The sequence below is a fragment of the Girardinichthys multiradiatus genome, chromosome 20 (assembly GCF_021462225.1).
Source record: "Girardinichthys multiradiatus isolate DD_20200921_A chromosome 20, DD_fGirMul_XY1, whole genome shotgun sequence".
Taxonomy (NCBI): Eukaryota; Metazoa; Chordata; class Actinopteri; order Cyprinodontiformes; family Goodeidae; genus Girardinichthys; species Girardinichthys multiradiatus.
Window position 1 is genome coordinate 7,470,622 of NC_061812.1, and position 12,824 is coordinate 7,483,445.

Below are 12,824 nucleotides of genomic sequence, written 5' to 3' on the forward strand. Positions count from 1 at the left end.
ACACATATTAAAAGGTGCTGTTTTTGGAACATTATCTCCTCTGTTGGTACCATAACTTTGTATAAACTGGGTGTTAAACTCCCAGACAATGGTGCACACAACCATATTCTGTTCTTGCTTTTCTTTTATGCACAACTGCTTCCACATTCATCCAGTGAAAACATTATCACTTTTTGCGTATAACACCGCTATCATTGGGCTGATTTCACACAACACAGAAACATCCTATGGGAGAATACAGAGGCAACAGCTGCTGCCTTTTCATGCCTAAGATGAAGAAGGTCATTGCACACTTCAGAAGACATGGGAAGAGTACTTCATCTCCATCTCAAAATCTTGGAAAACTGGGCAGTTCTAAACCCCTTTTTTAGACACAGAATTTGAAACATTTATGGATGCCTCTAATGAGGATCTAATGGCACTACAGTAACAAAAACATTTGCTATTGGCCAAAGAAAAAATATCTTACCTAACCAGAGGGCATAGTCTTCACTTCATCACCAAAAGCACACAAAACTACATAAGCCTTAATTAAATAGTTGTGATAGAACGCTGGGGTCATGCAGGACCAAAGAGCAAACAGGTACTTGGGAGCCGCATGGTGAGTAGAACAACATTTAATGACAACTAAACTTGTAAACTACACGGAGACGTAGGACACGGAACATAAGCAGAGTTACTGGCATGGAGCAGACAGGCAAACAGTAGAATCCAGCGACAAACAACAAAACCCAAACAGCTTATAAACAGAGGCAGGGCAGAGAAGTGACCAATGAACCATAACAGCCAATCAGATGAAATGTGGAGCTGCTGCAGCAAGGAGAACGCAGAACAACTAATGAGAGAGGCTAATTAACACAGATGAGCAGGAACACAGAGACGTCCAGGGAAGTATCAGAAATAGCTAAATGTAACAAGACAAAAAAAATAAACAATTTACCTAATCTACAATGAAGGAACTAAAATAACAGTAACTAGAAAACATAAACAGGGGAGTAGAGAGAAACAGACAAGGAAACTCAAAACTCAAACACCTAACAGGCGAATCATGACAGTAATCGTATCATCTTTTTGCAACAGAACTTTTGGTGTTTGTAATACAATGCATTTAAAGCAACAATAACATAATTTTAAATGGCTGTGAATGAGAGTAGTTGCAAAAAATAATAAGGAGACAGGTAGCAGAAGCTTTAGCAGTAGCTTAAAGGCCTTTACAAGATAGTCTAATTCATATGTCCCTGATGCTGTAAAAACAGTAACTAGAGACTAGGTTCTGCAGCTAATTAAGTTAGAAAAACAAAGGTTTAGATACACCTGTGATTTATATTTAATAACATGGTGCATCTGATTATTCTGTATAGCTTGTCAGAAGTCAGGAGAACTCAACTTTACTGTGTCTGTCTGTAAATGCAGCAGCAGCAGTTCAGACCTGATGTCAGGTTTCAACTGTTTTAAATACTTAGAAGGGTTAGTTAGTTAATGTGACAGTCAGTAAGTAGCCATAAAGTATCAGCCACATTTGTTGGCACCCTGGTAAATATGTTAAATAAATATAATCTGTCCTTGCAGTAACATAGTCTCACACTGAAAAATCCAAACTTCATTTTAATATAATTTTAGTAAATTACAATTACATTCAGTTTGGAAAAAATCTGTGTTTAGAAATGAGCAAAAAAAATATAATCCTTTCAAAATGTTACATGTTATGTTTTTTCTTCTTCACTTTTAAGAGTTTGTACTAATTATTAATGCATGACCTTCAGTTTTCCTTGGGTGTAAATGGTGCAAAAGAGACAATAATTTCTTGTAGCCACTAGACAAAGACCCATATTTATGGATTCACACCTTCTTCAGAGCAGCCATTAGAGTCTATCATTAGATGCTGCCAATTAGGCGTGTGGGAGGTATGCGAGTAAAAACGTTTTCTGTCCTACCACCATAATACAAATGTGACGTTTACCTGTTTAGACTCCCAATTTACATGCAAACTACCTGGAATGCTTCAGTCAGATTGAGCTGAGACTGAGCTTTTCAGCAATAAATACACCAGGTGTGTTTTGTTTGAGACAAAGGATGGATATGTGGGAAATCTCCACATGTAAATAGATAAATGCTCAAATATTCTCCTCTCTGAATGCACCAATGCTTTGTGAAATCTTAGGGTATATTCAAACCTGCCACTTTTGGTCAGGACCAAACAGGCAGATCAAAGGGCTTTCCTGGTGTGAATACACCCATAGAGCTGTCCAAATGACAAAAGTGGGTTGTACCATGTATTAACAGTAGGGGTACTAATACATGTACATTTAATTGTGGCACCAATTATTTTTATTTTTAGAAATAAAAAAAGTAAGTCAAATTTCTTTGATGCCAGATTGTTTCTCCATGAGAAAATGTACTTGAATTAAAGGTTGAGATTTTCTTAATTTTCAGTGTGAAATGTTCCTACTGCAGTAACGGTTGTATAATTCTCTTTACACGTTTACCAGTGGTGCCAATAAATGTGACCAGCGCCGTAGTTTCACTGAAAGGACCAGTTACTGTTTCTATCTTTCTCTTTTGCTTAAAATAAGTTCTCTGAAAGTGAGTTTAGAAATGCTAGCTAGTAGACGAGATGTGTAGCGGAAAGGTCAAAGTTCAAGCCCAACCTAAAACATTATTTGTTTTCCATCACTGTAAAATATCTCCGCAACATATTTGTTTTCAAAGCTGTGACCCCCTTCCCCCAGCGCCATTCCTTCATGTCCCCCCTACCTTGCAAATGCAGCCTCATCTACTGTGAAGACCCCGTGACATCAGCATTTACTCAGCTCTCTGCTGATAGCTGGTCTGTTTGCTCTGCAGTTCAATACATGTTTTAGTGTTTCATCGGCTGGAAAACATGCTTTAAAAACAGATCATATCCTATTCGATCTATAAGGCCTGGAAATTGAGCTACCTCGAAGGGTAACACATTTATCGCATGAGTCGCTCACTATTTTTTTAGATACCTGAGAGTTGAATAAGGACAGCCCACAAGGTCGACGCTGTTTCTCTGGAATCATTCTGTGTTTTCAAGCACCAGAGCCATTTTTTGTGATAGAAGGAGAAAACATTTGATACAAACATGTCTGCAAATGAAAGTGTCTTTTTTAATCTCTTTTCATATGAGAGGGGAGAAATAAGGCTGTTTGGCTAATGAAAAGGCTTTAACCTCTAAGCCAACAGTGCTATAATGAGGTTGAAGGGATTGCTCATGTTCGTGTGCGCCTTAGAGACCTTAGGTCCTTGTTCAACCCTCACAGAGACCCACATGGGGCTTTAGCATAAATAAAGAACACAAACTTTGCCCAGTCAGCTTGTCACAATTGTTCTTGTTCACTGAAACAAGGTAGATGTGGGTTATTCCTCTCAGCTGTGAATAATTCTTAAAGTGATATGGATACTTTGCAGCCAGACAAATTGTAAGCTCTGGTCCCTAATATGTTACAGATTCATGCATAATGAATAAGGCAGAGAAAAGAGGGATTTTGGTGGTAATCTCAGTCCGTCCACGTCCACACAACTAGTCAGTGCGTTCCTGTGTCGGCAGGCTGCAGCAGCATTTTGCATGCTGCCAATGTCGCTGCAGGAAAGTATGCATCTTTGGGAGTTTTTTTTACCTCTCATTAGCTCCATTATTTTTTTCCTTTCCAACATTCATTACAATTCTGTTAGTACAATTTCTCATTCTCTACATTCTGCTTCCCTTCAGCCTATCTCTGTTTATTTATCCTTTGGCAGGCTCACTCTTCATTAATCTAATGCAGCTTGCTCCACACTCATTCAACTCTGTGCCTCAGCAATCCTGTAGTGTAAAGCTGCCACTGACTTTTCATCTAGCCAAACTGTCACTCACCATGATCCCATAAAAAGAAAAACATGCAATATCCATCCCCCCTTTTGACATAAAACGTAAAACCCTGCAAACATCTCCTCCACCAGCGTATCTCCATCCTCCCCTTTTTCCTGTCCTTTGAGTCTTGCAAACTTCCTCCTCTCAACCTTTTATTTGCTCTCTTGCTCAGTTAATGAAGGGAGAATTGAGGTCAGCGTCTTATCGTGATTTGTTTCCTTCCTTGTGGTTGTTAAACAGCTAACCGCACGGTAAGGTGTCTTTACATCTCCTACGCCAGACACTTTTGTCGACAGTGGTAGACGTTTTCCTACGTGGAAGCAATGTTGACAGAGTTTTTAAAAAGCTGGACAGCTTTAAAATATGTAGAGAATTTAAAATAGCAGACTTGCTATTATCATTTATTTCCTCTAAAATATGTCTTGTCCTTGTGAACTTGAATCTTCCTTGATCATTAGGTTCCATGCAGCATTCCCGTTTTCTGTTTTGTACTGGGAGAGCTCTTCCTGATAGAGCTATAGCTGTGGCTACCTGTGTTTTTAAAGTGCACCGTAATATGTGTGTCTGTGTGTGAATACTTTATGTGTATGTTAAACATTGCCCTGGGTTATTAATAAGCAAATCCAGTTCGCAGCACTCGTGGCTGCCTCCTGCACTCTGGTACAAATTGTAAAATGCAGGTTCCTAAATCACAATGGTGGCCTTTAATTTATTGCTGTGTGAGCACTCAGTGATGCACACTTTGAGCCAATGAAACGGAGACACACACAAGGGCCTTTTTTACAGCCCCCTCCTTTATTTAATGCATCAAGTTTTGCCCCTTTTTTTGGATGGATTAAATGCAAATTGGTGCAGCTGATTTTCTTGTGTTAGATGTAAATCAGAAAAAAATGTGTTCCTTAGAGGGAGCCTATTTTGGTTACATCAGCAAGGTGATGTTAACTATACGAGTCGTTCACTGGGTTTGGCTTGGAGAGGAAGGTATACATGTTTATTTTTAAATTCATATGTATTCCTACAGTTATGTTAATGAACTGTAATATAAAAAATGTATTACCGTGTTTTCCTGAACTCTGTTATCACACACTAGTACAAAGACTGCAAATACAGCTTCCTGGGGCATCATCTCTCCAGTGGACAATAAGATGATCCCATGTTTATTCACACCTGTTTATTTGTAATTGGCTGGTTTCAGCTACCACTGGGATTACTGGGGTTTTAGTTGTTTTTCTGTTCTTTTCTAAACTATTTTAATGGGTAATCATTTGTTTTTCATAGATTACAAGTTTTGTTTATGTAACTATGGAGACAAGTAATAATTAAAATGAAATTTAACATGAATGTTAAATACCAGACTGAAACAAGGATACAGTATCTTTCAGCACAATTACTTTCTCCTTATTATATTTAAATTAGAGATTATTTAGTCTTTGCAATAAAAATAAAATCTAATAAGTATGATTTATAGTTTTAAGTGTGAACATTTATTGCTTGTACGAAGATCTTTGTTAGCTGGTTTGTTTGCTTTTATTATGACAGACTTGTTATTGTGAAATAAAAAACTATAAACATTAATCATTTTGAAATTAATTTGAAATAAAAAACAATGAGATCTAATTAGTCTGAAACTACTGTATAATAAAAAAAATAATAAACAGCAATAATTTAATTACATAAGTGTGCACACCCTTCAACTAATACGATTTTAAGTATATGTACATTTTGTACTTTATTTGTACCTTTTGATTCAATTACAGCCTTCAGTGTTCTTTGTTATTAGTCTCTCAGCATGCTATTTCTTGACTTGGATATATGTGTCCACTCAGCCTTCGCTAGGGCCCGGGTCAGCACAGTCGTTCAGACTTACCACCCTCCCCCCTGATCCTGGACCAGGGACAGCAGACCCATGTGCCCCCCCACCCTGTCAGCAGGCCGGTGTAGAGTACATAGCATAATAGCTGGAAAACAGTTAAAATCATTGTACACGTAGAAGAACAGTTTGTGAACCCAAGCTTTAGCTTTCTGGCTCATGTCTTGAGATGTTGCTTCAGTATCATCCACATAATGTTCTTTTCTCATGATGCCATCTATTTCGCCAAGTGCAAGTGCCCCTCCTGCAGCAATGCGCTCACACAACATCATGCCGCCACCCCCGTACTTCACAGTTGGGATGTTCTTCTAAGGCTTGCAGGCTTGTCTCTTCCTCCTTTAAATGTAACAACAGCCAGTATGGCCAAACATTTGTGGTCAGATAAAATTTTTGTTTCATCAGACCACAGAACATATTTGTTTGTTTGTTTTCTATTATGACAGACGGATATTTTTCCTTGTCTATCTAGTTATTGTTTTTGGAAGAATGATTCATTTGTCTCTGAGTGGCTTGTCAGCCCCTGATGTTGCAGAACTTGTTTCACTCTGTATGATCACCAACCTCAGTCAGCATCTTCACAGGCTCCATAGCTTTAGTTCCAAGTTTGTTGTGCACATTATGCACCAAAACATATTTATCTCTGGGAGACAGAACCCATCCCCTTACTGAACCAGTACGATGGCTGAACATTCCCATGTTTTTTACATTTACATATGATTGTTCGAACAATGTAATGTTATCTATTCCTGATACTGCTTTTAGACATTTAGAAAGTATGAACTACACTTGGGAAGTTCCTCCACTCTCTTCCTGATATCGTTGCTGGCTTCTTTCGATTTTTCCATGATGTCGAACAGAAACATACTGTGTATTTAACTTGAATGTATGTTATTAAGAAAACAGAAATAATCATGGTATTACCAACGGAACCAAAAAGGAAAAATTCATTTGGATTTAGTGTCAGATTGTGAAAAAACCCCTTATGTGTCTTTGCACACCGTGTATATAAACACCTGGTTTCAACAAAAATATATGCATCTGTTTAATGCACTAGTAATTAGAGTGATAATTACACTTTGAGACCAAGCATAGAAATTACAGGGCAATATGAAATTACTCATAGAAGACTTTTGTGCAAGATTACCATTAAACACGGACAGAGGTCTGAGGGTGTAATTTGCAGATGTTGCATAAGAATTGCATAAAACTTGTGGGTTAGAACTCATGGTGCATGGGGTTTTGTTCCACTAAAAAACTGTAGACTGAAACTCTTACAGCAGAACACTTTCAACTACGCAGCTGGCACTATTGGGCTTCTTATGAAGAGTGGGCAGTACGATAAAAGCCCAGAGGGAGACTAGAAATAGGAGAGCGTAGGAGACCAGCTCCAACAATAACCATCACTGTACAGATGTATTCACCATGAAGTAAGAATGGGATTTATTCTCTAAGTCTAATGCACCAAATGACCTGTGTAATGTGCATTGTCTGTAGGGAAATAGCCTCTCTTATAGACTGAGTAACATGTTTCTCATCTTCCTGACAGGAAGTACAAGGTCAAATGACTATATTATCAACGCAAATGCAGGGAAGGACTTTTTGCACTTTGTGACTAAAGAGGTTTTCTTCTCTCTTTCAGCTGACGTACCTGCCCCCACCGTGGGGGGACTGCAAGTCCACAGCAATGGACTCGGACTTCTTCAGCACTTACAGCATCACTGCCTGCAGAATCGACTGTGAGACACGGTACCTGATGGAGAACTGCAACTGCAGGATGGTCCACATGCCTGGTATCTCGCTGCGGCATACACACACACACTGCATACATCTGCATCCAAAAAGCAGAAAAATGCTGTAGTGGTTGATGTGGCAAACTGATTATAAAAGTGTGTTTGTGAAGTGGTGGCGGTGACAGTTTTACTTGAGGAACTAACAAAATTTTGGCAGCAACCTTAGAAAATCACATACTTTCACACTCCAACGGATTGGAAAACGCAACCATTTTCTTTTTGTGTTTGTGCAGTGATTAAAGCTGGCGTTTGCTGTCTACCTCTTACATTTAATCACAGTGTGAGATCTCAGATGGCAAATTGAAAAGGGGCTTTGGCAAAGAGGAAACATTTGGATTGGGACTCTGTTAACTCTCGCTCACCAGCCTCCACTCGAATATCTATGTTGTCAGTCACAGAGCAGCATGTGTGATTATCGGGATTATACGCTACCTTATTGTGTGTTTGAATATCCTGAGTCCACAGAGAACGAGATAAAATCCTCAACCCGCTGGATTGTGCTCTGGTCCTGATCATTCCTCAATTTCCCTGTCAGCTGAGTAATATTTAGGGAAAATTCCATGAATTATTGCCCTTAGTAGGGAAGTAATTTCCTGTTCGTCCACGGCAGGTCTTTATTCACTGTTGTCTTGATGGATTGAATGAATGGCTGGACTTCTAGAATGAGATGGATGGGAACAATGTAGACAGAAACTTTAAGCAGTGATAAATGAAATCAGTTAAGAGACCAGATTGATTTGTGACGATATCCAGTTTTGGAAAGAAGAGTAGTGACTTAAAACAATTTTTTAACCCAGAGCTTGTTGTCTCCCCTGCTCATTTCTAAAATCTCTTCTTCTTTCCTTCTTTTGGATGCTGTTTTTTTTCTGCCGGTCCTTAGGAGATGGCCCATACTGCACCCCGGAGCAGTACAAGGAGTGTGCAGATCCTGCCTTGGGTAAGAAGATAAACCAGTGTACACTGATGTGTATATGTATCCCACTATTCAGAGCTCTTGATCCAAACTGATAACAGATAATAGTGTTCCTTCAGCATGATGGTACCACTGAGGTTTTCCTTTTTTGCCTCTCCACCAGCTAAAACCTCTCAGGCCTTTTATGTCTGCTGCTTGTATTTTTTACGGACTTGCAATCTCTCACTCTTTCATGGCACCACCTCGCATGTTGCCCTCTGGTTGCTGCTGTCTCTCTCGCACTGTCAGTATCCATTTTTTGTCTTTTTTACTTCTTTTAAATGTCTCTGAGGTCATCTCTTTTTTTGACGCCTCTCACTCAGCCGGCATTTTGTTTGTCATGCCGGGATGCCGATAAATTAATCCGTCTCCATCTTCTCTCTTTGGATTTCTGTCTCTGTTTCGCCTACCTGTTTTCCCTCCATCTGTCAACTTCATTTTTTAGACTTTCTTGTTGAGAGAGACAATGATTACTGTGTGTGTGAGACTCCATGCAACATGACTCGATACGGCAAAGAGCTATCCTTTGTGAAGATACCCAGCAAAGCATCGGCCAAGTACCTCGCCAAGAAATTCAACAAGACGGAGCAGTACATTGCGTAAGTCCTGTTTTTTTATTTATTTATTTTTTATTCTCTATGCTGTTTATTCTGTTTGCCTCATTTTCGTATTGATTCTTTTCATGGCAATTTTATCCAGCTGGCTGAGAGGCTGCTTTATTTGAAGCAGCTAAAAATTGAACTTAGATGAGTTGTAATATGCATTTAACATTTCTGGAGTATTCAATATCACAATTTAACGACTCTCTGAGAAGTTTTGAAGTTACAAAGTTTCATACAATGTGCTCCATCTCCTGGCATTGCCTCAGATTTTTCAGTTCCACCAACACAAGGTTTGAAGTGGAATAAAAAGCATACATGTTTTCCAGAATCTTGTAAAACAAATATCTAAAAATGTGTTGTATTTAGCCTCCCCGTTGATAAAATCCAGTGTAAACAATCACTTTCAGAAGTCACCTAATTAGTGAACAGACCTATGTAGAATTTCACCTTTAGTAACAGGGGCGGATCTACAGGGGGGCAACACCCCCCCTGCTGTAGAGCCTCGCCCCCCTAGCTGCCCCCCTACTTTTATTTCCTTAAAATACTTACTTAGTAATAATTTCTAATCACTTGTTTGTAAAAAAAAAAAAAAAAAAAGAAGCCGGTAACAGCCTTCAAATTAAGCATTAATTTATCAAAAATATATAATTGTAGATATAATCTGAAGTCCCAGAAAAACGTAGTTACGGCCACGCATCAAACACCGTTTGGCTAGCGCTCCACGGCCGCATGTGCGTGTGTCTCAGGCACATTAACAAGGCAGTCTGTCTGCAGCAGAGCAGAGTGTAGCCACTGAGCTGTCCAGTTACAGTCAGTGTGTCCAGGTGATGCTTTTAACACAACAGTAAAGTCAACATAAGTGTCCAATGAATGAAATGTCTGCTGAAGTGACCGACGTTCACGGTGTAATATGTTTATTAATCGTTGGACGACAGTGACTATATTTTCTTTGTTAGTTTTGCTGACAATAAGCACGATAACAGTTAATAAAAAGTTTAGCTGTAAAAAACTGTTCAGGTTTGCTTTTTTAGGGGATGCAATTTCATTGACGGCTCTAAATGATCAATATCACAACAATGAGGCACAATTAAACCACGTTACATCTGTTCGGTCAGACCGGGATAATAATAAATTGGCTGCCATGAGAATAAGATTTCTAAATATAACTGCTTGTGTGACCTGTGTCAATGTGATCATTTCTGGTTTCACGTTGTTGTAGACTTCTTGTGGTAAAGAGTGGGCTATTTTTTCCAATATTGATGCTTGACATTGGAGACCTCAATGTAGAGGAAATTTAAAAGTGTAGACATTTCCGGTTTCTTTGGCAAAAAAGTGAGGGATGAGAAGAAAGAAGAGACTGAGATTTGAGGAAGGAAGAATAATAGAGAGACCAGGAGGGTCACAGGTGAAGGAGGCTATTGAAAGTGCAACAAGTGAAGAAATAAGTGAAGATGAGGAAAATTATGTTAGCGTTAGCGGTGAAGATGAGATTTCAGAGAGAGAGAGAAAGAAGACAATGTAGAGGAAACTGACGAAGGGGAGAAGGAAGGCAGGGAATCCAGCCTCTCCATCTGGACTGCCTGGTATGTATTTATTCTCTGTATAAATTCATGTGCAAAGATATTAGATGTTTCAATGAATAACATATCTGCACAAGTCTACATGTGTGTTATGAAGTTAGATAGTCCAGGCTTTATAGATGTAATCAATTCATGTTATAATTTTATGTTTTAATAAAAGCAAATCCTACAACATACAAATGCAGTGAAAACTGTATTAGATCCTTTTAACTGTCACTATATATTTTGTTAGATAAATGAAGAGGTCCAGCATTGCCACCCTGCCTAGACCTTTAGCGCCTTCTTTGCCCCAGCATGTAAACTTTCCAAGATCCGCCACTGCTTAGTATACGTAAATGCAGTACTTGAGGCAACTCAAAATGCTGCCACACTGTTTCCTGTCTTGCCATGTGTGCAGAGCAGCACACCGCCAAGCCTGTCAGTCCGTGAGAGGGAAACATGCACCAGCCCGGTTACCCGGCTGGTGCATGTCTAATTTCTGAAGGAAGCATTTCTGTGCCTGAAAGGCAATTGAGAAAAAAAGTGTTCGCTAACAAAAAATGTATGGAAAGACTATTTTTTGGAATGTTTAGTGAGCTGTTTTTACAATTGCTGTAATTACAATGTCACCTTATGTTACTGAACAAAATTTGAATATTGTGTCAATGAAAGCAATATGGAATTATGCTCTGATTTGCATTTCTTAAACAAACACCTGCACATTTTTAAATAAGCAAATTAGTCTGCAGTTAGAAGAGATTTGCAAAACTTCCAAAGATATTGCAGCTGGATTATTCAGTACAGTCAGAATGTGAAGACTGTGAAAGGGAAACATCAAGCTTGACCAAATCATTTACAGAAATCTCAACACAATATGCCTTAAAATAAGAAACTAATATGCCTTAAAATAAGAAACAGTGGCAGAAATCGGATTAAATTTCTGATTCTAAAGTTTAAGAAATCTGGTAAAGGAAATTGTAACTTATGTTCAGAAAAGCCAGACTAGATCCATCACTAACACAGAAGTATACAATGTTCCAAAGGTTTAAAGAGACACGGTTCTGGATTGTGGATAACTGGATGAAAGTAGGATTCAGTAATGGGTCCTGAATCTGCATTGGCCAAAGAGACGGTGCTGGAATGTTTGGCGCCATCCTAATGAAAGACTTAAAGATAAAATCCTGAAGAAACCCAGCCTACTTCCAAAGCCATTGATGATATGAAGCTGCAGGTCAACTAAAGGAGCAGGGCAGAAGAATGAAGGAAAAAACTTCATCCTGTAAAGCTGATCTGTCAACTGACTTAACATCTTCCAGAAGCAGTGATTCCTTTTTTATGCCAGGGGTTGTTTCTAGCTCTGAGCTTCATCACTCAATGATGTAAAAGCCTATCAATGTAAGGACATAAACTTAGGTTTGCATGCTCATCAAGCTGGATAATTATACTAAATTCTCTCTGAAGAGATTTGACCTCTGTGAGCCACCTTAAAACAAATAATGAAAAAATAAAGCACAAACAAGGATGCTGCCACTCTCCAAAAGTTAACTTCCAAAGATAACAATTTGTCGGCTGCCACCAAAAATGTTCGGTCACCTGTTTGTGAGGCTAGATCTGAAAGTATCAAAATAATTCCCTGCAACTCAAGGGATTTTTCACACTGAAAAGTGATAACATTCGTGATACCAACATCAGGACACCACTTAGCAACAAAGGTTTATATTGTCCCAAAGGACTGTGTTTCTGCAGTTTAATCAAAATTGCCTAGAATAAGGAGCAAAATAATGCAAACTGATGTTTAGAGAAAGAAAAATACTGCATAAAATATTAAGATGAGACAATTTGTTTTAATTATTTAAGAGAAATCATTTATACATATTCAGTCACAAAAATGTTTAGATATCAATTTCCTGTTTCTTTGTGGCGGAACATGTTTCTTTTATGGTTGATGACTGCTTTAAAAAACTGACTTATTTGGACTACTTAAAACTTTTCTAAATCTTCTTTGAAATTTTGAAGTATAAGAAGCTCCAAGTGAGATTATAAAATGATTAGTCGGTCAAGTAGAGAGTGTTTGATTTTTATACAGAATATCCTAAAAAGATTAAAAGTATTTCAAGGAAATGAGAAGTGGGTACAGTCATAGTTGAATCTTTTATTCATCACTCCAGGCAGAGCTG

General features: G+C 38.5%; 1 protein-coding gene across 3 annotated transcripts in view; it reads left to right on the top strand.

The window, feature by feature from the left end:
* asic1b (acid-sensing (proton-gated) ion channel 1b) overlaps positions 1 to 12,824 on the top strand; it is a 238,420-nt gene that overhangs the window by 219,907 nt on the left and 5,689 nt on the right. For all 3 annotated transcript variants that reach the window (XM_047347858.1, XM_047347856.1, XM_047347857.1), the window contains 3 exons: positions 7,384 to 7,534; positions 8,415 to 8,471; positions 8,932 to 9,085. In XM_047347858.1, the coding sequence (XP_047203814.1) occupies positions 7,384 to 7,534; positions 8,415 to 8,471; positions 8,932 to 9,085 (362 nt within the window). The remainder of the gene's footprint in view (positions 1 to 7,383; positions 7,535 to 8,414; positions 8,472 to 8,931; positions 9,086 to 12,824) is intronic.